At 41.6% G+C, this 1,990-nt stretch overlaps 1 protein-coding gene across 3 annotated transcripts in view; it reads right to left on the bottom strand.

The window, feature by feature from the left end:
- Positions 1-425: 425 nt before the first annotated feature.
- The window catches only part of CD8B (CD8b molecule), a 49,862-nt gene continuing 48,297 nt past the window's right edge, over positions 426-1,990 (bottom strand). For all 3 annotated transcript variants that reach the window (XM_011971762.1, XM_011971763.1, XM_011971765.1), the window contains one exon: positions 426-805. In XM_011971762.1, coding sequence (XP_011827152.1) covers positions 670-805 — 136 coding nt within the window. In that variant the 3' untranslated portion in view covers positions 426-669. The remainder of the gene's footprint in view (positions 806-1,990) is intronic.

Below are 1,990 nucleotides of genomic sequence, written 5' to 3'. Positions count from 1 at the left end.
GAATCACCTGAGGTCAAGAGTTCGAGACCAGCCTGGCCAAACATGGTGAAACCCTGTCTCTACTGAAAATACAAAAATTAGCCATGTGTGGTGGCATGTGCCTGTGGTCCCAGCAGGCAGAGGTAGGAGAATTGTTTGAACCCAGGAGGCAGAGATTGTAGTGAGCTGAGATCGAGTCCCGGCACTCGAGCCTGGGTGACAGAGCGAGACTCTGTCTCAAAAATATATAAATAAATAAATAAAAATAAAATTTAAAAAACCAAAGACGCTTAAAAATGTTTTACCTCACAAGGAGAGAACATCTGCCTGACATAAGTAACCCTCTCTAACCTCAGCATTTGGTGGTTCTTCTGAAATGGGTGGTTCATACTCATGGTGATCTGGTGCTAGAGATGCAGGAAGCAAAGATGTTCCCCAGTACTTAACAAGCTCAATGGTTCCCTTTTCCCAGTCGTTAGGATTTGGGGCAAATTTATTCAAGATGGATACATTTAGTTCCACAAGGTGGACACTTTGGGGGTTCACAAGGATGGGGACCACAGCTCACCAGGGCAGAACTTGAGCCCCCTATGACTTGGGGGGTTGATGGTGGCAGAGAAGTCTCTGCTGGGTGTGTGGGATGATCCCTCTGCAGGACAGAGGAATCTGGTAAAAGTAGTAAAGATCCACTCATCGGGACCTGTGCTTCTTGCCTATGGTTTTCAGGATCCATGGGCTAAGCAGCTTCTGTAAGGTTGCAGTATTGCTGTAGTTTCCGTGCAGGCATCGGGGGACAAGGATTCCTGAAATACCTTCCCCTTGAGGCCTTGCAAAAAGAAAAACAAGAGAGTCTCAATACATGCACCAAGTCAAGGTGTTGGTTACTTATTAAGTAATGACTGATTTTTTTTTCTGTGACTTAGTCGAGTGAGACGTTGTGTCAAATTAAACACAGAAAGAGCTGGTGTATAACACTCGATAGGCCTAGGGTTACCACAGGATCCAAACACATTTGATTCAGGATCTCAGAGTCAGAAAACTCTGTTTCTGTTGATTTCTTCTCAGCAAGAGGAAACCACACACAGAGAATTACCTACTCAGTTATTCCCCAAAGTTCATCTCATTTGGGAAAGCGGGTGATCCCCTCTTAGGCATCACTCTCAATTTTATTGCCATGGTTAATCAGGGTGAATTTCAATAGTGTCTGACCTGCAAATTAGTTTTCTGCCATTTGGAATCAAGGATGTGCGGGTCTACAGCTACAGGAGACTTCAGAGACATCCCCATGCTTTAAAAATTTCTCTCAGGAGAGTGGTAAGGTAGGGTGGCTATTGTCACCACAGGTTGGAAGACAAGACGGTCACAAATGTCAGAGAATTTCTTCTGATGGAAACTTATCCTCTGGGGTGCATTATAATGGACATAAAGACTCAACTTCAGGAAGATGTCAGTTTTCCCCAGTTAATCTACAGATCCAGTGCATTCAAACTGCACAACCAGATTTTCCTGACAAGCTGATTATCAAATTCATGTGGAAGTATAAAGGACCAAAAATAGCTGAATAATTTTGCTGAAGGGTAAGGGGGAACCCATTATTCCAAATATTATTACTTATAAACTCTAGTAACTTCAACATGAATAGAACAATGAAAGAGAGTGGGGGGCCTAGAAAATACAGATGTGAAAATGTTGGAGATGGCTGGGCACTCTAGTGGGTAAAGGATTCGATCATTGGTGCTGTGACGTTGGCTTCCCATGTGGGAAAAATGTAAAACTTGAACTTTATCTCAAACCATTCACAAATGTATACTCCAGATAGAATAAATATGAAAAGCAAAGTTTCAAAACTTTTTTAAAAATGTGTTTTTAAGACAGAGACATGATAAGGACAGAATTTCTTGGTCAAAATATAAAAGCACAAGCCATAAAAGTGTGATGTTACCATTCAAACATTTGTTTAAAGTATGCAGGGCAAAAACCAATACAAAATTTAAGTCTCAAATTAGTAGAA

This window comes from Mandrillus leucophaeus, unplaced genomic scaffold, assembly GCF_000951045.1.
Source record: "Mandrillus leucophaeus isolate KB7577 unplaced genomic scaffold, Mleu.le_1.0 Scaffold1244, whole genome shotgun sequence".
NCBI lineage: Eukaryota > Metazoa > Chordata > Mammalia > Primates > Cercopithecidae > Mandrillus > Mandrillus leucophaeus.
This window is presented reverse-complemented; position numbering and strand designations above follow the sequence as displayed.